Here is a 21838-nt window from a genome sequence, read left to right on the forward strand (position 1 = left end):
TGTTCAGCTAACTCCCTTGTATCTTCTGGTCTTATATTCCGGAGGTGAGGGAGAAGGACATTGACCATTACCATATTATTGACTGAAAATGGTGACTAACAAGCATTCTGGCAAAGTTAAATGATTCATTGGAAAAAGCATTCAAGGCCAAGCTTCATTAGTAGGTATGGAGGGCATAACCCTCCTGGTGATACCTGGTTAGTAGGTAGTCATGACCGCTCCTACTCGGTGATCTCTAGACTGGGCGGGGAAAGTATCTGAACAAGGCCTGTTTGTAAACCCACTCATCAGGCTTCCTGACAGGTGATGGCAATATACTGCTCTCAAAGTCCTTATCTCTAAGTGATTTTCTTATCTTTTCCCAGGAGTCTAGTAGCCTTTCTTGACTGGAAAAGAAGAACCAAAGTCTTGTTTATCTGATGAACAGGAAAAAACATAAGGACAACTTTTGACTTCACAGTGGATATATTCTTAGTGTGTTATGTACCCCCAGGGATATGGGAAGCCAAGTTTTTTTGCCACGGGAGAGTCTCTGCGCACAGTACTCGTCTTCCAACGCTAAACACCACTCGCACCAAAGCTACTTGCGTATCCAGTGGAGACGGCGCTTCTCAGGACTGGTAATATTTTCCCTGAGAAAAAGGTTCTGTGATCCAAATTCTGGTTTTGGGGATGATCATTCTTTCTGAAACCAAAAAGTGCCTGTTTATGGGTTAAGTACAGGCATGCTCCTATAATAGTAAGAGCTCTTGAATCTGCAGTTTTACCCTTCAGAGGGAGAGGAACATGATCCCTTGCTCTGAATAGTTTTAACTACTGGATGAGACTACTGTATATCTTATACCCGTCTCTGTGAATGCTGAGCGGCAGGCCTACCAGTCATAGTCTTTCTTCCTGAAGTAGCTTGCTCCCATCTAGCGATCTTAGCTATCGCCAACTGTACTTTTGTCTGGGAGAAGATAGGGTGAATTCACCAAATCCAAGTTTGTTCCAACACGGAGTACTTACCTTTAACTACTTTCTTAGGAGGATCTGGGATCTCCTCAATTACCGACCAAGAATTTTGCGTAGTTCCTCCTCTCTCTGTTATCTTGTCAGGGTGCTCCGGGGCGGAAGGATACTCGCCCTGGGGCGACCCGGGGTCAGCGTGTGAGGCTGCGCTTGTTAGATTGTCAGTAAGCGTCTGGTCGCGGCGTAGATAACATCTCGCCGCTCTCTCTCACTTATTCTGTCCGATCACCTTGTATACCACGTGTTCCTTTGTGTTCTCCATCCCTTGTGTTCCCACGTGTTCCTTTGTGTACCACGTGTCTCGTTGTGTTCCTCACCTTTCCCTTGCGTGTTCGCTTTCCACTATGGAATCCCAGTGTCGCTGTCCCGGGCCCCAAGCTGGTAAGTCTGGTGGAGCCTGGCTCTCTAGGCCCGAGGTCGACCCGCACACGCTGAGCTCCCTGTGTCGGGGGAATAAGTGTTCACCTTCCTCCACGTGCCAGGAGTGCGAGTCAGGGCCGGAGCTGCAGTGGACCTTGTTCTCCAAAAAGAAGACGAAGGCGTCCAAGAAATCTCCTAAGATGGGCCACACCTCGCCACAAACGTCGCCCTCAGCGCAGTCGGAGAGAGGTTCTCCTTCACCTTCCCCTACCCAGAGTAGGGGACGAGGTAAGTCCGTTATTATTATTATTATTATTACTATCCAAGCTACAACCCTAATTGGAAAAGCAAGATGCTATAAGCCCAGGGGCTCCAATAGGGAAAAATAGCCCAGTGAGAGTGAGGAAAGGAAATAAGGAAATAAATAACTGAAGAGAACAAATTAACAATAAATCACTCTAAAAAGGAATGTCAAAAGAGATATGTCATATATAATCTATTAACAACGTCAAAAACAAATATGTCATATATAAACTATAAAAAGACTCATGTCCGCCTGGTCAACAAAAAAGCATTTGCTCCAACTTTGAACCTTTGAAGTTGTACTGATTCAACAACCCGATTAGGAAGATCATTCCACAACTTGGTAACAGCTGGAATAAAACTTCTAGAATACTGCGTAGTATTGAGTCTTATGGGGAAACAGCCCATTGCCGTTCCCCATGAGTCTGATGTCAGGAAATCTGTTGTGAAGGGGCCCACGCAGACGAGTGAGGGTCTGCTAGTGTAGCGGAAGTGTGTGTTGTAGACGAAGGCCTGGTGCTCGCAGGACCCGTCTTAGGTGACCCGGTGTGGGGGAACCCCGAAACAGCTCCTACCCCCACGTTGTGGCAGTGTTTTTCAGGTTCAGCAGGTTCCGGGAGTGGTCGGGACAAAGAAAGGCGACCCACGTGTTCGTTGGACCCCGACTCCATTGTGTGGACGACGCCTAGGACGCCCTTCAGGTCCCCCATGAGGCAAGAGGAGGAGTTTGAAGGATGGTTCGCCTCTTGACCTGCTATCCGCTCACCTCCGGCGCCCTCGGCTACGCTTCCGCCGGACTTCATGGAACCCTCGACCCAGATATCCAGACCAAGGACCCATAGGAGGCTCGTCATTGAGACAGACGACTCGGCAAGCTCTTATTCTTAGGACGACTACTACTCCTACAGTTCCTACTCTTCGGAAAGTTCTAGTGGACGAGACTTCAGGAGGAAGAGGAAGCGATCCAGAAGGAGGAGACCGAGCTCCCACGCCAGCCCGGCCAAGAAGACGTCGAAGTTCTCGAGGAGGAGATACAAGAAGAGGAGCTCCTCGAGGAAGACGTACATTACGGTGGTTCGCCACGGGCATGAATCTAGCAAGAAGGTCGCCGCTCCAGTGTCTGCCTCGGTGGTCACTGGAGCCGCTTCCGTACCCTTGCACAGTGTCTTTTTGGCCCCGCCCGCTAGTCGGGTGCGGCCGTTTGCACACTTTCATTACCCCGACCTAGTAAGTCAGCGGCTTCACCTGTGTGTCGGGAACTTCCGTTGGTTATACCCAGCGCCTCAGCTCCAGGACTTTTCTTCCCAGCGGCTCCGGCCAAGTTTCAGGATATGCCGCTGCCTCAACCATCGACTAGCTTCATCCGGGTTACCCCGGGAGGGGTAAGACCCATGACGGCTACCTCCGCCCCGGCGGCTCTACCCACGACGGAGGCAACTGCTCCATCGCCCCGCCAGGAGGGGAGGGATGCCTCCGCTCCCACGGATCCCTCTGTGATCGATGAGCCTTCCAACACGGAGGTACAGATTGTGGACGAACTTTTAGGCTCAGGCGAATGCTCTCCGGACGAGGTCTCGTCCTACCGTAAGGTGTTAGCCCTTATCCGACAGCACCACAGGTTGGATGAGCCTCAGCGATCAGTGGAACAAGCTTGGCTCTCAGGTCTGGGCAGGATGGTTGACAATCCTGTCCAGCAGAAACCATCACTGACCTTACCTTTAGCTCCCGATGTTGCCCTGAGGATGGAGCATGTGGACCGTTTTGTGTCAGGCCCGAAGAACTCGTTGAGAGCACAGGGTTCCTCCAAGCTCCTGCCGGGTCGTAGGACCCAGAAGAAATTCTATTTGCCCGACGGGCAACACTTTGGGCCCCCCACTTTGGAGGAAGCGGTCGCTACCTTGAACCAGGGCAACCCTGATGAACGTAGCCTAAACGTGCTGGTGGTCTTCTCGCAAGCGGAGGCCGCCATGATGGAAGACACTTCACAGGACATCGTGAATGTCACTTCTTGGCTGGTCTGGTGGGCGTGCACCCTAGTAGGCTTCCAGCTGGCGCACGACCTGTCAGTCTCCGAAAATCAGGCACTCTTGCAAGAACTGATCTGCTCGGGGGGCAAGGCTATGAAATTCCTGACCTTTCAAAAGGTCCCTTACCCAGACCGCCAACTGGGTCCTGAGGAGAAGGGACGCAATATTGAACAGGTTGCCCCGTAGGCTCCCCGAGAGGGAAGCGAAATTCCTGAGGAATCTCCCGTTTGGTGTGAGACTGTGTTCCCCCTTCAGGCAGTGGCTTAAACGGTAGAGAAGGTCAGCAAGATGAAGGTTACGGCCGAGCCCAGACAACAACTTGCAAGACGACCCCCTATTAGAAGAGCTTCTACAGTCGGGGCCTACCTGCCTACGCCCCCAGCTAGGCAGGAAGCTTCCACCTCTTCTTGGCACCAATCCCCTCGGCCCTCCAGAATGAATGGTGCCCAACCTCAGGCCTCCTTTAGGCCTAAATTCTCAGGCTCAAGGAGAGGCCGTTCCAACCGTCTCCCTAGGAGGAGATAGGGAGAGAGGTCCCCTACACCTTCCCACACCTCAAGTGGGGGGATGCCTCAAACGATATTGGCAAGCATGGCGGGACAACGGAGCAGACCCGTGGACGGTGACGGTCCTCAGGGAGGGGTACAGGATTCCCTTCCTGTCAGATCCGCCCCCGTTAATCCCCGAACATCGGGCGGAGTGGCTGGCGCCCAAAGACTCGGAGAAGAGAGCAGCCCTGCAAGCAGAAGTGGAAGCCATGTTGAACAAGGGAGCCCTACAACCCATTCACAAGCCTTCCCCGGGTTTCTACAGCAAGCTCTTCTTGGTGGAGAAAGCGATGGGAGGTTGGAGTCCAGTAACCGACCTCTCGGCCCTGAACAAGTTCATCAAGAAGACCCCCTCCAAAATGGACATGCCGAAGTCGGTACTGGCGGCCGTGAGAGAAGGGGATTTCATGATGTCCCTGGATCTCAAGGATGCTTACTTTCAGATTCCCGTTCACCCCTCCAGCAGGAAGTTCCTCAGAGTAAGGTGGGGTTCTCAGACCCTTCAGTTCAAGACCCTCTGCTTCAGTCTTTCGACGGCTCCACAAGTATTCATGAGGGTGTTTGCCCTGGTATCGGTCTGGGCACACAAACAGGGCATCAGGCTGATCAGGTACCTCGACGTCTGGTTGCTACTTTCAACCTCAGAGGCAGACTTAAATTTTCAAGGCTCACTTCTGTTGCAATTCTGCAAGGACCTCGGGATCACGATCAACCTTGAGAAGTCACAGTTAGTCCTCACCACCGGGATGACGTACCTTGAGATGGTCCTAGACTCCCAACTGACGAGAGCCTTCCCCTCCCAGGAGAGGTTGGACAACCTAGACCAGGTGATTCGTCCGTTCCTAGCTGGCACTACGGTGAGGGCCAAAGATTGGCAGAGGGTAGTGGGTCACCTGGTCTTGTTGGAAAAATTGGTCTCACAGGGCAGGCTTAAGTTAAGACCAATCCAGTGGAACCTGAAGGATCTCTGGTCAGCGGAGGAGTCCCCGCAGAAGATAGTTCCGGTGTCCCCTTCCTTCAAGGACACGATTCTCTGGTGGTCCGACAGGAGTCACACGAAAGGAATCCAGTTCGGCTCCACCCCTCCAGAGATGCTGCTCTTCACGGACGCATCGAAGGAGGGGTGTGGAACTCATCTCCTCGAGGAAACAGCAGAGGGGAAATGGTCAGCGGAGGAAAAGACCCGGCACATCAACCTTCTAGAGCTCATGGCAGTACAGAAAGCCCTGGCAGAATTCGTCAGTCTCCTCCGGGGGAACACGGTGGCACTCATAAGTGACAACGCCACGGTGGTGGCGTACATCAAAAAGCCTGGATTGGGCCGAAATGAACCACATTCAGTTAACAGCCAGGTTCATTCCAGGAAAGAGGAATGTCCTGGCAGACGGACTCAGCAGGACAGGTCAGGTGGTAGGGTCAGAATGGTCTCTTCATCCCCAAGTGGCACAGGAAGTTCTCCGGCGTTGAAGCTCCCCAGTGATAGACTTGTTCGCCACAAGACTCGACGCACAGCTCCCCGGATTCTGCTCCCGGTGCCAGACCCGACAGCAGCGTTCAAGGACGCCTTCCAGCACTCATGGGACGGCCTCGACGTCTACGCCTTTCCCCCCTTCGGGATCATCAGACAGGTTCTCAACAGGCTAGAACCAGGCTGAGACAATCCAAGTCCACAAAGATGACTTTGGTAGAGCCATGGTGGCTGGAGAGGGAGTGGTTCACGGATCTTCAGGTCCTGGCCACCCTTCCGCCGTGGCCCCAGCTGGCAAGAGAAGACCTAAGTCAGCCTCACTACCGAAGGCTACACGAAAACCTCCAAGGCCTGAGGCTACACTCGTGGACAGGATGTCGGATATCTCCGGAAATCCTTGTGCATTGTGTACCTGGCAAAATGGGCAATGTTTGTTAAGTGGTGTGCCACTCAGAATCTGCGGCCCTTAAACACTTTGGTCCACAATATCGCAGACTTCCTAGTCCACTTGAGGGACGACAGGGGAGTCTCCATCCCAGCCATCAAAAGAGGCCGTGCGGCACTGGGTCAGGTTTTCCAACTCAAGGGCATCAACCTGGGCACTTCCCGCCACATCTCTATGCTGATCAGAAGTTTTGAACAGTCTTGTGACCCCCGCTCCTCGAGGGTCCCCCAGCAGGATGTGGCCAAGGTCCTCAGGGCTCTCTCGAGGCCCCCCATCGAACTGCTTAAAGACATTCTGGACAAGGACCTCACCCTCAAAGCGGTCTTCTTGTTGGCCCTTGCCTCGGCCAAACGGGTGAGCGAGCTCCACGGCTTATCCTTCGAGGTCTCACACTTGAAAGGTTGGAAGGACATGTCGTTCAAGTTCTTGCCAGAATTCGTGGCAAAGACCCAGAACCCTGCAAGTGCGGACCCTAGGTTCGAGGAATTCTCCATCCCAGCGATTCCGCGCTCGGACAACCCGAAAGACCTGCGTTTGTGCCCGGTAAGGACTATCAGGAAATACCTCAGTAGGACATCCAAACTCACACCAGCCATTAAGAGTTTGTTCGTTTCCACAGGTCCGGTCAAGAAGGCGGTTTCCAAAAATACTATATCCTTCTGGCTCCGACTGGTTATAAAAAGGGCTTACGAGAGTGATGCCTGGGACCTTAGCACATCCTTAGCCTTTGACACTAACATGGCAGTGGGCCAGATCTTACGGGCTGGCACTTGGGCCAGACAGTCCACCTTTACAGCCCATTAGCCCGTGGGAAGTAATCGTAAGCGACACAGGTTCCTCCTTACTATCCCCCTTTTTCCTGTATCCCATCCTTTTCCCTATCCTCCTTCCATGTGAGAGTGGGAAGTTGAGGCACACCATGTCTGGATTATAATTAAAGGTGAGTTGTACGTAAGGTAGACTTTTGCGTGCTTTCCCCTACTCTCCTACCTCTCCCTGGGCAATCTAGACCTAGCCTCCTATCTAGGTCGTGTGCCCCAGGAAGTTTCGAATATTCCGAACTGTAAGCCACTCCCTCTTCCTAAGGTATAAGTCTCCTAAGAAAGTAGTTTGAGGTAAGTACTCCTTGTTGGAACAAATCACAAATTTTTAGTAATTTGTATTTTTCCTAACAAGTACTTACCTCGAACTACTTTCGGGTTATGGCCCACCCATCCTACCCCGAGTATCTTACAGGAGTTCAAGGAGGACTTTACATACGCTTATTGACGATCTAACAAGCGCAGCCTCACGCGCTTGTTAGATCGTCAGTAAGCGTATGTAAAGTCCTCCTTGAACTCCTGTAAGATACTCGGGGTAGGATGGGTGGGCCATAACCCGAAAGTAGTTCGAGCTAAGTACTGTTAGGAAAAATACAAATTACTAAAAATTTGTGATTTGTTCCAACAAGGAGTACTTACCTCACGCGCTCGCCCCAGGGTGAGTATCCTTCCGCCCCGACAAGGTAACGGAGAGAGGGGGAACAACGCAAAATTCTTGGTCGGTAATTGAGATCCCAGATCCTCCTAAGAAAGTAGTTCGAGCTAAATACTGTTAGGAAAAATACAAATTACTAATCAAATCATTAAGTCCGTTGTCGCATAGTGGAATATTTCTCTAGACCAATGGTTGATCCATGAAGAGGTTTGGATTGCAGTCATAACTGCTACGTTCATTATTTCTGTTCCTGAAAAAATGGAGGAGAATGCCGATACATCCTCTGTATTGGGCACTAAGTTAGACAAGTTCTCTGGGAACAGTAATGGGCTCTGAAAGGTCTCAGAGGTAGCAAATAAATTTCTCTGCTCAGACAGGGCCAGTAGTGGTGGACCTGGTGGCTCTAAGAGAATTCTCAGAGGCTGAAAACTGCATGTTAAATAGGTTTAGCACGTCTTTATATCTTTTCAAGAGTTTTAGGCCATAAAAGAGTTCAGGATTCTGTACTTGCATATTAATCCTATGTCCTGGTTTCTCCTCAGTGACAGGTTCTCTCTAAGGGAAACTCCGTCATATTTCCTAGGTGAAGGATGAGGTTCCTAATCTTTGTAGATTGAGGTGTCTCTGAAACAGACATATAGATTTCCAAGAGGGTTGATTTCACTTGGGTCGGCCTTGAAGGTTATAAGGAGTACCTAATTCATTTTGAACGTCCTTCCTTTCTCCAGCTGTAAGCACATTAAGGTGAGATAAGAAGGCAGAGGTAGGCCTGGGGAAACTTCTTTCCCGCTCAACATGTTCAGCCGAAGAATGTTTCTTTTCCCAGATTTAGTCTAATACAAGTGAAAAACCTATGGACTGAAAAGCACCTGTACGAACCTCATGCCTTTTAGTCAGGCTGACTTTCAAGTCAGAATGGAGTTCCGTTGCAGGGGTAGGGTGAAAGGTTTTTTTCCTATCTCCACCTTTCAAAATTCAATAAATGGAATATCCTGAGTAGAGATCATTCTATGCTCATCAATCATGTTTGTGGGGCCAATTTAGGCCACCACTCTTTAAGGAGGAAAGTTCTCCCGCATAAAACTAGCATATGATCTGTTCTAGTGGTGAATACCCTGGGATGAGTTTTAAGCTTGTTTTGTATCTTCTTATGCAGAATACCCTGGAATGAGTTGTAAGTTTGTCTTGCGTGTGAAGAAAATTCTTCATGCGCAGCTAGGATGGTGCGAGTGATGCCGTCGTCACGCGTTAGGATTTGTTAATTTGTACGTTAGGCCTAACTGTATAACTGTAGGGCAGGAATACTGTAGTTGCTCTCAACTTCACAGCATTATTAGGCTTTGAAGGAGAGGCCTATTTTGAGCATGAAGGCATTGTCAACTCTTGAGGGAGGAGGGGACGCAGCTGAAGTAGTCCGACCATCCTCATAGTATGAGATGACAAATCTCTTGATTCATTCAGGGCACTCTTTAGAAGAGTTTTCTGCCGAGGACCTTTAGGCATACAAGACAGGCCTTTCTCATTAATACAAGCTGTAGACTGGTAATCAGGATCTTCCAATAAGGCTATCTCGGTACAGGGGGTAAATGACAGGCTCAACTCTAAGGTCCCTCTGGGAACGAGGAGATTCTTTCACTGTTCTGACTGGAGACACTTCCAAAGATGAAAATCTTATCTGAAAAATATGAAAAACTTAAGGGAGAAGGGTAAACGAGATGAATGTGAAAGGCTTGATCGTAGAGAGGATGTGAGGGCACAACCCCTTCACTTCGTGACGAGAAGTGTTGGGAAGAGATGCTGTGAGCAAGTTCCCACTTACCCCTTGTGCATGTAGTGCGTTTACCCAGCACGAAGGATGACGCAATTGACCAAAATTTTGATTAGCCAGTTGTAGAAAACATGATTAGGGGTAACCCCTTATAAATGACTCTGAAGTTTGTATCTGTGTAGGAATAAAATTTGCTTATGCAGTATGTGCATTGATAGAAAAAATATATTTACTGTATATTGGTTTTTTTTGTATAACGATATTCATAAGGTGATGACCTACTATACATATGAACTTTCTTCCTTAACTTTGTGACAAGAAACCTGATTCTGTCTTTTACAAACGCCATTTATAGAAGACCTGCATTGCTTTCGTAAATATTATAATTTAGACTGCACAAACCTTGGAAAAAGAACCCATGTGTGATTCTTGAAGATCTTAAAGCTTATATTTTGTTCTCTCTTTCTGGCAGGCCAAGCGGAGATGGAGGCACATTTGCAGTTCCATGGGGACAAATATCACCTGATGAGTGATGTGTCAAGGATCAACAAATATGGAAATCAAAGTCATTGCATACATGACGTTAACTATATGAAATACTGTTTTTGCCAAGACATGTTGCCTAAGTAAGAAATTTGGACATACTGTGCTGTGCCTTGAGAGTTGTTTTGCCAAAGTTCAATGGAGTACTGTACTTAGAAAACTAAGTATAATTTTTTCAACATTAACTTACTTTGTTTATACTGTATTATATATTTAAACATGCCTTAACTTATTAAAGTAATATACATTTGAAAATCTTCATGTAGGGGTAAATAATTATATATTGAAACTTTTCATGTCTGTCATACTTGCATTGTATCGGCTGATCCCTGGAGACTACCTTTTTGTCAGAAACTGGAACTTGCCAAAGTTTGCAATTTGAATTGTAGTTTTTTTTTTTTTTTTTTAAATCCTGAAAGATGACACTTTACTTACATGACAGTATTAAAGCTATTCATGTTGAAAAACATACTTCCGTTAACCTTCTTCCAATACCCTGAAAATTATTTTTAAGTTGAAAGATTATCATTTATAAATCAACATATACTATACATTTATTATTCATAATGTTTTCCACAAATATTCCAATTATATTTGGGGAAATCTGTTATCTTTTTGGTCTTGTTAGTCTTTAATGAAATCTGTTTCTTACTATTTTTCCTTACTTTCATTATATCTCTGTCTTAAAGTGCAGGGATATCTAACTTTGTGCCACACAAGATAAATCTATTTATTTTTATTTTTTTATAAAAAAAAATCTGATAAGCTATTTAACCTTTTTGTTTTCAGGATTTAATTTTAAGATTAATCTAAAATCCAAGTGTCCTGTTCTACCATCTCGACAACCCACCTCCTCTGCTTGACAGCCATATACATATTACTAAACTGCTAAAGTAGGGCATTAACTATCATCAAACTGTTTAAAAAAACAACAAACAACTTTTTACACATAAAACACTACTATTCACATGAATACAATATGTTTAAGTCATCAAAATATAGAACAAGCATTTTGTAATAAATTATCCAAGTCAACAAATAAACACAATTGCCATTATATAATAAACTACCTAGGTCAACAGTGAGTTTCAACATGTGATTTATGCTGTAAATGTCTTGGTCAATCAAATAACACAATAGACATTTACATAAAATCAAACTGCCTAACTCCATTGATGAAGCTTTTGTTAACAAAAAGTGCCTAATTCCTTATGATTTTCATGATAATAAGACTCTAGTCCAATACTGTAATCTTGTTTCTTAGATTCGGAGAAACGGGCAACAAGCAAACCCACATCTCATATTTACTCGCCCATTGATACGTAAGGTATCTGTGTTTATGTAAATATGTATATATTTTATATACTTATTAAATAATATTGTTGTGATATAACAAGTCAACCAAAGTAATTTTTATAAACCTTTCTGTGAGACTTTTGATATTTTGATAGTCTAGTACTGTAAAATATGGAATGTATAATATTAAAGGATTCAATTGCATTTAAAGTGTTGGGGTTAAAAGAAAGAAGTTAATTAATTTGATCATGCTGTAAGTACAATTACAAATAATTGCTTTTGTAAAATGTATGTATTGGATACTGTATAGTAGTATGTTCATTTAATATTGATTTATGTGAATATTTTCTTATTCATAATTTTTTTACATAAAGCTGTTAATTTTTATATTAATTTTCTAAGATATCTCAACGCAGATTACTGAATTATGTGGTGAATTATCCACTTTGTCCCTGGTGATAATTCATTATCTTTTTATTTAAATATGTGCCAAGAAAATAAAAATTATCTCCACAAACTACTTTATCATCTAACATTAATAGGGAAAGCATACTCACTAAAAAATACAATGACCTGTAACATTAAACTTCTTTTATGGCTTGAAAGTCAATACTAGAACCTGAGGATTATTGAAAAAAATATAAATTTGTAAGTAATAGTAATTTTCTTAACCATACAAACCTTAAGCTCTTTATTTTATAAGTATTACTTCGGCAAAGCTGAACTAGCCATAAGACTTTTAACAAGGTAAGCATCCCTGCCGGTAATTATGTAGACCAGCAAACCCGCTCTCGCAATAACCAGTGACATGACGTTACTTTTAATTGCAGGTAACACTTACAAGGGGATATGTGATGGTGGGCCAGTGTTAATAAAAAGCTCAAGATATGTATGGTTAAGAAAACTAAAAAGTGCTTCCAAAATTTATCATTTGTTCCTACACCTACAAACCTTTCGCTCTTTATGAGACTCCTACAAACCATTTGCTTTCTATTACACGAGACTCGCCTTTAGGTAGGTGGAAGTTGTAACCAACTGGCACAAAAAAAAATGACAAATTCGGAGATAATTTGTATTTTTCCTAACCATACAAACCTTAGCTATTTACATTGGGTTTACTCTCGGCATAGCTGAAATCGACGAGCCAACAGATTTTAACGAGGGTTAACTACCCCGCGCTAGTTAGCGGGGGTAGGGGAAGGGGTAGCTTGCTAACCCCCCCCACACACACCGGTGATTTGCTTCACTTCACTTACAGGTAGGACTTGACTTGGGGGACAGGGCTGGCGGGCAAATATGTGTAAATAGCTAAGGTTTGTATGGTTAGGAAAAATACAAATTATCTCCGAATTTGTCATTTGTTCCGTAACCGAAATACAAACCATGCTATTTACATTGGGTGACTTACCCCTTAGGAAGGGTGGAAAGTCCCCCAGCCTTACTGGCTTTGGCTTTACCTCACAAGTTCTTTCCTCCGCACAGAACGTGTGGCCTACGTAAGTTGCGTGTGGAGGAAAGAGCGTGACTCGTCCTAGGAAGTTGACCTTGAGTCCTTTAGATGGGAATCCAGGCTAGGACGTTCCCAATACCACCTCGTCAGGGTATGGGGGACGCGACAGTATTATCTTAATACTAGGAACACAATAAAGCATGGTTTACCTGCAGAGGTTGAGGTCAGGTATGCGAAGACCAGGATGCTGCTTCCCCAAGAGAGGGGAGGATGAAGAAAGAAGTAAGGGCCAGACATACTCTTTCATTCACGCAGACTAAAACCGGGTAACAACGACCTCAACCTACTTCTACCTGTCCATTAAAGAGCCTGAGGTTAGACCAGCTGTTGTGCAGCCACCACAGGGCCGATAGAAAAAGTATCGAGGCTCCTGTGGGTCACGTCCTGCAGGTAGTGGGCCTTGAAGGTCGTTTGACACTTCCAGACTCCGGCTTGAAGCACCTGCGTCACAGAGAAGTTTCTCTTGAAGGTCAAGGACGTAGCGATGCCCCTGACGTCGTGTGCCCTAGGGCGACGTGACGGATGAGGGTCCGGATTCAAGGCGTGATGGATGACCCTTCGAATCCAAGCCGAGATGGTGTTCTTGGTGATCCTCCTCTTCGTCCTGCCTCTGCTAACAAACAATGCTTGCACCTGAGGACGAACTGCAGCTGTTCTCTTCAAGTAATGCCTCAGACTCCTCACTGGACATAATAGCAGATGGTCTGGGTCGCTTGTTACAGAACGGAGACTCGTGACCCTGAAAGAGTCGAACCGTGGGTCCGGCACTCCAGGGTTCTGAGTCTTGGCAACAAACTCAGGGACGAACCTGAACGTTACCTCCCCCCATCCCCTTGAATGGGCGATATCGTACGAGAGACCATGAAGTTCACTAACTCGTTTGGCAGAGGCCAACGCGAGCAGGAAAGCCGTCTTCCAAGTTAGGTGGCGATCAGAGGCCTGGCGTAATGGTTCGAAGGGAGGTCTCTTAAGAGCCCTGAGAACCCGAACCACGTTCCATGGAGGAAGTCTCACTTCTGACTGAGGGCAGGTAAGCTCATAGCTACGTATGAGTAGAGAGTTCCAGCGAGGAAGAAATGTTCACTCTTTTCAGCCTAAAAGCCAGGCTCAAGGCTGAGCGATAGCCTTTCACCGCTGAGACAGAAAGGCGCATTTCCTCCCGCAAATAAACGAGAAACTACGCTATTGCTGTAATAGTGGCATCAAGTGGAGAGATGCCCCTCCCACGACACCAACCACAGAAGACCCTCCACTTCGCCTGGTGGACTCCTTCAGAGGACTTTCGCGGGTGCCGAGACATTCTCTCCACAACCTGTTGCGAAAAGCCTCTCTCTGTGAGGAGACGCTGGACAGTCTCCAGGCGTGAAGCCGAAGAGAGGCTACGGCTTTGTGGAAGATGTTGCAATGTGGCTGTCTGAGTAGCTCGTGTCGTGGGAGAAGCTCTCTCGGGAGCTCCGTCAGGAGCTGCAGAAGGTCCGGGAACCATTCCGCGTGATGCCAAAACGGAGCTATCAGAGTCATTGACAGGTTAACCGATAGTCTGGTCCTGTCGAGCACCCTTCTCATCAGACAGAACGGTGGGAAGGCGTACACGTCGATGTTGTCCCACCGTTGCTGAAAAGCATCTTGCCAGAGCGCCTAGGGGTCCAGGACTGGGGAGCAGTACAGGGGCAGCTTGAAATTCAAAGCTATCGCGAAAAGATCCACCGTCGGGGAACCACACAAAGTCAGGACTTTGTTGGCTATCTGAGGATCCAAAGACCACTCGGTACTCACTATCTGCGAAGCCCTGCTCAGACTGTCGGCGAGCACATTCCTCTTGCCAGGAATGAAGCGAGCTGATAGTGTTATCGAGTGGACTTCGGTCCACCTCAGAATCTCTACTGCAAGATGAGATAGCTGATGCGAAAAAGTACCTCAATGCTTGTTGTAATAAGCCACTACCGTGGTGTTGTCGCTCATCACCACCACGGAGTGACCCGCCAGGGTCCGTTGGAACTGTTGAAGAGCCAGGAATACGGCCTTCATTTCTAGCAGGTTGATGTGCAGGTACTTTTCTGATTCTGACCAAAGGCCTGAGGTCCTCTGGTTCAGAATGTGAGCCCCCCACCCTTCTTTTGACGCGTCTGAAAACAGTGTCAATTCTGGGGGAAGGACGAGAAGATCCACTCCCTTTCGCAGGTTCTCGTCGACCAGAAAGTCCGGGAATCGGGAATCGGATCGTTGACTCCACTGGTACTTGAGCCGCCATTGCAGGGATCTCATCCTGAGACGGCCGTTTGGAACCAGACAAGTTAGGGAGGCTAGGTGACCTAAGAGACGCAACCACGATTGGGCCGGAAGCTCTTCCCGCCTGAGGAAGGGTTCCGCCACCTTCCTCAGCCTTGCTATCCTGTCGTCTGATGGAAAGGCTTTGTGGAGATTGGTGTCTAACAACATGCCTAGATAAACCAGTTGTTGGGACGGCTGCAGAGCGGACTTCTCGAGATTTACCAAGATCCCCAGATCTTGGCAAAGTCCCAGGAGCCTGTCTCGGTGTCGAAGAAGGATCAACTCCGAGTCTGCCAGGATCAGCCAGTCGTCCAGATATCGGAGGAGACGGATGCCGTTCCTGTGCGCCCAAGACGAAATCAGGGTAAACACTCTGGTGAACACCAGAGGTGCTGTGGAGAGACCGAAGCACAGCACCTTGAACTGGTAGGTCTTGCTGTCTAGGCTGAATCTCAAGTACTTCCTGGAAGACAGATGGATTGGGATCTGGAAGTACGCGTCCTTCAGATCCAGTGTGCACATGAAGTCTTGTGGTCTCACCGCAAGTCTGAACGTGTCTGCTGTCTCCATGCTGAACGGAGTTTGCTTGACAAACTTGTTCAGATCTGAGAGGTCGATGACAGGTCTCCAGCCTCCAAACGCTTTCTTAACAAGAAAGAGTCGACTGAAGAAGCCTGGGGAGCCGTCCACGACCTCCGGGAGAGCATCCTTCTTGAGTACGGCTTCGACTTTTGCCCGAAGGGCTAGCCCCTTTGCCGATCCCATGGCATAGGAGCTCAACGATACTGGATTCGCTGTCGGGAGGTTGAGACGTCGTGAATGGGACGCGATAACCTTGGCCGATCACGGAGATCGTCCAAGAATTGGCCCCATGTTGCTGCCACCTGTGCACGCAACTTTGAAGGCATCCCCCCACAGGTGGACACGCGGGGGGACTGCCACTCCTAGCGTTTGCAGCCGCGGCCGCTTCCTCTAGGAGTCTTGCCTCCCCTGGAGGACTTACCACCCCTTTTGTCCTTGGAAGGAAAGGGCTGGGGCTTAGACACCACTTTCTTAGCTTCCGGCGCCTGCTTCGGTGTCCTGCCAGGCTGCTGCTGGTGTTGCTGCGAAGCTGGAGGCTTGTAGGGCCGAGATGCAAGGACCCTTTGGAGGAGGGAGTCCTGGCTAGACTTCCTCCACCTCTCAGCTGTTCGTTCCATATCTTGGGGCTCAAACAAACTTCCCCAAAGGATGGAGGAGTGTCTGAGCCTGCAGACATCCATGGCGGAGACCTTCGGGTGGATCTTCTCGGTCACCGCATCACGACGCTTCAGCACCGAGTTGGCCCACAGGTTGGTAACCTGATGTGCCAGGAACTCGGTGGAGCGAGTTCCCGAAAGGAGGAAGGTCTCCCGGGCCTTCCTATTGCTCTCCTTAGACAGATCCTCGGAGCGCAATAGGATGCCCAGAGAACCTAGCCAGACATCCAGCCACGAAGTGGCCTACATGGCACACTTCGCGACCTGGCTCAGGATCTCCGATGCCGAGAACGTCACCTGCTGGGCGGAGAGCTTCTCAAGAGGAACTCCCCTAGTAAGCTCTTCCACCGAATGGTGGAGGGGAAGAGTGAGGCTAGACTCCCCCATGATCTCAAAATACCTCCTCTGCTAGAGACGAGGAGGTGGGAGGAGTTTGTTCCCGGCAGAGGAACGACTGGAGGAGGCGAGGTCTGCGAGCTGAGCGTTGGCCCTGTCTCTGGCACTCTTCACCCCTTGGGACCAAGGCAGAGCTGCGCTGGCCTCTGGGGGCTTCTGAGTTCCATAGACCTAATCCAGGACCGTGTTCTTGCCTTCACGAGGGGCGATCACCGGGTCCTTGAACCTGTTGAGCTGTCTCATTAGGCCCAAGACCTGCCAGAAGGCATGCTCAGACTCGTGCTGCTCTCCTCCCTGCGGACTGGCAGCTAAGTCTCCTGTCCCCGGAAGCTCTTCCTGGGGAGACACGTGGACGTTCTCCCGGGGTCTGGCTGGTTCCTGACAAATTCGTGAAGAAGACTTCGGAATCGTCTTGGAGCCCTTGGGTTCCCTCCTGGGCGGGATACAAGACTCCAGCAAAGAGGTCTGGAAGGTACCTTCCACGTGAGACGATTCTCCTCCACGAGGAGGCGACTACCCTCTTGGTGCCGAGGGGGAGACCGCCGCCTCGCTGGACTTACCTGAGGACGGAAAGGCCTCGTCTGCAGGAGAAGGAGAAAACGACTGCGAAGAGGAAGGAGCCTTCCAGACGGACCTCTTAGGAACCAACTTCTCCCTGGGAGAAGTCACCACGAAGTCCACACCTCTCCTTCTCTTCAGTGGGGGCGAGGCCGTCGTTGGCTTGTATCCTAGATCGGCGAGTGCCGGCTTCATAGCTTTCACTATCGCCCGCATCAGAGGACCAAACCAAGACTGCCGAGATACGGACACAGAGTCTGTAATTCCCACTGGAGGGAAGGAGATCGGGCGACCCTTCAGAGTGGACACCACTGGACCTGCCTGCAAAAAAGAAGGGGAAGAAAGTTGCCTTGACCTCTCCGACGATCCTTTCTTGTCCTGCGAAAGAGACCTGTGCTTAGGCGGAGGCGATCCCAACTGCGACCTGGCGACACGCGTCCCTGCTGCTGCCACAAGCTGCGGAACCTGACGAGAACGGGTGTCGCACTAACGCTCGCATGGGGGCGTTACCTAAGAGGCTGTTGGAGCGCGGGTGCGTAACCGTGCGGAGATAAACAAGCGCGTGAGCGAAAAACGCGGGCGCGCGTGAGGTGGGCGAGCTGGCGAGTGAGCGCGTTGGCGCGTAGCCGAGTGAGCACATTGGCGAGTAGCCGAGGGAACGCGCTGGCGTGTGGGCGAAGGAACGCGAGAGCGCTCAGGAAACCGCTGAATGCCGGGAGAAAAGTACAGCGCAGGGGACCAAGCAGGGGAGCGATGGCGAGTCGGCGATCGATGGCGCGTTGGCGAGCGATGGCGCGTAGAACGCGCAGGCGAATGACCGCGTGAGGGCAAGTTGATCGCGAGTTGATCCGATTGGCGCTGACGCGTAGGAGAGCGCTTGCGCGCAGGCGATGGATCACGTGGGCGGTCTGGAGATCGCCGGTGCTCAGAGGAGCACTGACGCACTGGAGACCGTTGACGTGCAGGAGAACGCTGACGCGTCGGAGATCGCTGACGCTTCGGAGATCGCTGACGAGCAGGAGAACGCTGACACGTCGGAGATCGCTGACGCGCTGGAGATCGCTGGCGAGTAGGAAGACGACACGTAGAAGTCTGCGCAGGAGCTAGTGGCGCGACCCGCAAAGGCGAACGCTCACGAACCGGCTCAGGAAGAGGAGGCGCGTGGGCGTGCAGGAACTCTGGATGTACGCGCAGGAGACCGTGCGCGTTGCTGCGTAGGAGAAAGATGACGAGCAGGATCGCGAGGGCGAGGAGAAGTTAAGTCCTGGCCTGCGTCCCGAACCTGAATTCTAGGGCGCGTGGGCGAGCGTGGGCGCGTGTCAGGAACTGGATGCACAGGTGCGCGCTGACGTGTAGGAGATCTTGTGTGCTCAGGTGACCGTTGGAGCGCTGGACGCGCAAAAGGAACAGGAGGATGTATGTTGTCCACAGGAGAGCGCTGGCGAGCAGGGGGGCGTTAACCATCAGGAGAGCGCTGGCGATCAGGAGAGCACTGACGAGCAGGAGAGCGCTGGTGCGCTACTACACGTGAACGCAGAGGAGGGCGCGCAGGGGAACCCTGACGCGCAAGGGATACACCCACACCGTGGGAAAGATCCCTTTGCCCCAAAGGGACCGGTGTCCATCAGCTGATGAGATCAGAAGACTGTTGGCCATCTGCGCAGGAAGTGGAAGGTCTGGTAGGCGTGGGAAAACGTGAACGATCCCCGGAGAGGTCTAAGAACACGGCTGCTACAGCCTGCTCCCGGCGAGGAGAGCCCCCATCGGAGGAGGGAGGAGGTGAAGACTCGAAGAGGCGCCTCTTGACACCCTTATAGGAAGACGGGAGGCCCCTGCGGCGAAGAGGACCACGAGCCTTACGGCGAAGGCGGCCACGAGGGAGGTCGTCGGTATCATCAGTCCTCTCCGAAGAGGAGTCTCAGTTAGAGCGCTCCCCGAGGGGGAGACTTAGCCGCAGGAGAGACCATGGGACCCCCCTTCCCCTTCGAAGGATGTTCGGAAGGGGGAGGAGAGCCTTCAGCAACGTCATCAACATCAGGAGCCGCAGAGGTTTGACCAGACCCGTCTGAAGCCTCTGCCACCACGACGTCGACGATAGACAGAGGATCTACCTCTGCTATCACCGGCGACTGCTTGACAGCGGCCCCGAACTGAATAAGGTCAAACAGGGGTTCCTTGGAGGGCAGGCCCTTAAGTCCCAAGGAAGCCCAAAGCTGAAAAAGATCATCATTAGACACAGGATCAACATTATCAAAATCCTCCCCCGGAGGAAGAGGGGGAGCCGCCCCGCTATGGGAGGCGATGCCCTCTCCCGCACAACGAGGTCAGGAAACAGAACAAGGGTCTGCGCTCCCACTCGGCGGCCTCTCACTAGAAGCCGGACGAGGAGGAGCTTCGGAGGAGGTTTGGGCGGTGGAAGAAGAGTCCCTAGAGTCTTCCTCCTTCAAGGCAACCCCAGAAGAAGAACGGTCTCTCTTGGACTTCTTACGCCGGCGGGCAAACCTCTCCGACTGGGAGGCAGACCACTCCCTACACTCACTGTACGTATTTTCCCTATCACACCGTCGGCCTCGACACTGCCGGCAAAGGGTGTGAGGATCGGTATCAACTGCCGACATGAAGGTGCCGCAAGGGCGGCCGGCAATCCCAGGCACTTGCGCATGAAGAATACCAAGGGGCGAGGCCAACTTCCAAACACACAGCTGAGGAAAAGCAAAGAAAAGATTAAGGCTGTCAATAACGAGGACGATAGACAGACACGTCTGCACATCGTCCGAGCCAAAAGTGATGTGAAGCAAATCACCAGTGTGTGTGGGGGGGAGGGGTAGCAAGCTACCCCTTCCCCTACCCCCGCTAACTAGTGCGGGGTAGTTAACCCTCGTTAAAATCTATTGGCTCGTCAATTTCAGCTACGCCGAAAGTAAATCCAATGTAAATAGCGTGGTTTGTATTTCGGTTACGGAACAAATTGCTCATCAAGAGTTTTAAGGTGAATGGTGATCAATCTATTCTGAAGAAGTGTTTTAATTCTTTCATTCTACCTTGTTTTGAGTATTGTTCTCCTGTCTGGTCTTCAGCTACTGAATCTTGTCTTAATTGTTTTACAGGAACTTACGGTCATTAGATTTCTCATTCCTGATCTAGATATTAATATCTAGCACTGTCATTCCCTTACTTCTTTATCCATATTGCTTAAGATTTTTCATTATTCTGACCATCCTTTGCATTCAGAACTTTCCATACAGTACTATCTTGTTCAAAATACTGTACTAGATATGCAGTTAATTCTAATATTCATTCCTTTTCCATCATAAGGCTTAATATTACACAGGATTCTAGAAGTTTCATTCCAGCTGAGCCAGTTGTGGAATAATCTTCCTAATCCAGCAGTTGCATTGATGGAACTTCAAAAATTTCAAACTTACAGCAAATGTTTTATGTTGAATAAGACATGTATCTTTTTTTGGGCTCAAGGCATGTCGTCCTGATGGAAGGTTCTTTTAGGAAGCTTTCAAAGGGATATTTAGCTACAGTGATACTCCCAGAGAATGGACCATAGGTCTCCAGAATTCTAACTCCTGGCACGAGTATCCTTGAGAAAATTCTTAAGGATATTCAAAGGTTTAACACCTCAATTTTATCTAGAATTTATCTATGGAGAAAGTTTGATCAGCCGGAAATCAATCTCTGCCGGGTGTATTCTTTGCTTCATTTGTAGTGGAGTGTTTCTGTGTTGTATTTGATGACCAATCCATATTTTTCTCAGTTGGCGAGTTGTGATAAAAAAGCTTATTAATTCTATATTACTTATGAGTGAATGGCTTTCTCTATTCAATACACAAATGTCTAGTTATTTCATATCCCTATCATTTATTGTTAATTTATTCTCATTTATTTATTTCCTTATTTCCTTTCCTCACTGGGCTATTTTTCCCTATTGGAGCCCTTGGGCTTATAGCATCTTGCTTTTCCAGCTATGGTTGTAGCTTGGCTAGTAGTAAGAATAATAATAATAACAATATCGCATAATATCAAGGGACATATTTCTTGATACGACACATACGACGAAGAGTTTTCGCTGAGGGGGAAGAGGGGTGAAAATGAGGGGGAGCCGTCATCAAGGTTAAAGGTGGATCCCCTTCCCGTACTACTACAGCGCCCAAAATGGGGACCCATTCCTTTGTTAGTAGCGAATTAAGCACGGTGTATCTCCCCCTTGTTCTCGGTGTTGTGTTATTAATATTTGCGATTTATCATGCATTCTCCAGCATCTTCAGCCTCTGGAAAGTTGAGTATTTAATCTTTCTTGGTATAATTTTTAGCTCCCTTCTCACAGTTAAATTAGCATAATTTAGATGTGTTTATTGGAGCATAGCCGTTCACCAGAGGAGCCATTTTGGACGCTGTCGTTCGCCACATATGCCTTATTTAGTCAGTAGAACGACGTTCCCGGTATTTAGCTTTAATGAATTATATCTATTTAAGCAAAATTATACTAAAGATAAGATCATGTACATATATTTCCTCTTCTATGAAATGTGTCGAACGTATACGATAGTCTCGGTGACGTAGCGTAGCCGAGACCTCGACTCGCGCTATGCTAGCCTATTGCGTTTTAGT

At 48.8% G+C, this 21838-nt stretch overlaps 1 protein-coding gene across 5 annotated transcripts in view; it reads left to right on the forward strand.

Moving 5' to 3' along the window:
* The window catches only part of LOC137630378 (uncharacterized), a 209845-nt gene extending 198078 nt beyond the window's left edge, over nucleotides 1-11767 (forward strand). For 4 of the 5 annotated variants that reach the window (XM_068361818.1, XM_068361817.1, XM_068361816.1 and 1 more), the window contains exons 10-11: nucleotides 9879-10032; nucleotides 10739-11766. In XM_068361818.1, coding sequence (XP_068217919.1) covers nucleotides 9879-10032; nucleotides 10739-10745 — 161 coding nt within the window. In that variant the 3' untranslated portion in view covers nucleotides 10746-11766. Of the gene's footprint in view, nucleotides 1-9878; nucleotides 10033-10738 lie in introns of all 5 variants that reach the window. The other variant, XM_068361820.1, reaches the window with a different exon arrangement.
* The last annotated feature ends 10071 nt before the right edge of the window (nucleotides 11768-21838 follow it).

Source organism: Palaemon carinicauda, chromosome 38, assembly GCF_036898095.1.
Source record: "Palaemon carinicauda isolate YSFRI2023 chromosome 38, ASM3689809v2, whole genome shotgun sequence".
In the NCBI taxonomy this organism is placed as follows: domain Eukaryota; kingdom Metazoa; phylum Arthropoda; class Malacostraca; order Decapoda; family Palaemonidae; genus Palaemon; species Palaemon carinicauda.